At 32.1% G+C, this 828-nt stretch overlaps 1 protein-coding gene across 1 annotated transcript; it reads left to right on the forward strand.

Moving 5' to 3' along the window:
- On the forward strand, positions 1-683 carry Tsp_15347 (putative fibronectin type III domain protein; the record flags this gene model as incomplete). The annotated part of the gene is made up of 3 exons (XM_003366804.1): positions 1-137; positions 191-288; positions 488-683. Coding segments are annotated over 3 exons (431 nt in total), but the record flags the coding sequence as incomplete, so codon positions are not given.
- Between the last annotated feature and the right edge of the window lie 145 nt (positions 684-828).

An 828-nucleotide genomic window follows, 5' to 3' on the forward strand; every position in this document is an offset into this window, starting at 1 on the left:
CCCGGAAACAAGCACCGATGATCTGGAAACGACTAAACTTCTTGTTATAGAAGAAATATACGAAACTTCAACGTTTGTCTGTACAGCAGAAAATTCTGTAGGAATTGAAAGCAAAGAAATTGATGTAGAAGTGACAGGTATATATATGCAGTGATTTACTTTACTTCTTTTAGAAATTAATACATTTTAGGACCGGGTACATCGCCTAATAATTTTGAAGCGAATAGTTCAGGCCGTAATGTTCACTTTCACTGGGAACCACCGACAATTCAAAACGGAAAGATTGTGGTAAGCAGTTTCAAAAGAATATATATATATATATATATATATATATTTATTTATTTATTTAATTATCATACCCAAGCAAGTTGAATAGGTTGTGGTAATTTTTTATAACTCTGTAAACTGTAATTTATAAATCATAAACTGTAACTCTAACATTTAATTATAAAACATCAAATGCTTTTTGCTAAAGAGAATTTTGCAGGACTATGTCATTTACATCTCTGATGATCCTAACCAACCTTTGAGTAACTGGAAAGAATACGCTGTTGGTGGTGACAGCTTAGAGTCATTAATTACACTTGATCCAAATACTGTGTATTATGCAAAAATTGCCGGCGTTACTGCTCTTGGCACTGGAGTTTTATCTGAACCACTTATTTTTGAAACTGTTCAACTTGGTATATGCTTGCGCTCTTTAATTTACTTATTATTTTACTCTATAAAATTTCTTTCACATTTTCAAATTACATGTACACTATTTAAAATTAGCTCCGGAAGTTATCATTGAACCCGAACGTGAGGTATTGCAGGTGGAATTAGGAA

The sequence above is a fragment of the Trichinella spiralis genome (assembly GCF_000181795.1).
Source record: "Trichinella spiralis strain ISS 195 chromosome Unknown Scfld5383, whole genome shotgun sequence".
In the NCBI taxonomy this organism is placed as follows: domain Eukaryota; kingdom Metazoa; phylum Nematoda; class Enoplea; order Trichinellida; family Trichinellidae; genus Trichinella; species Trichinella spiralis.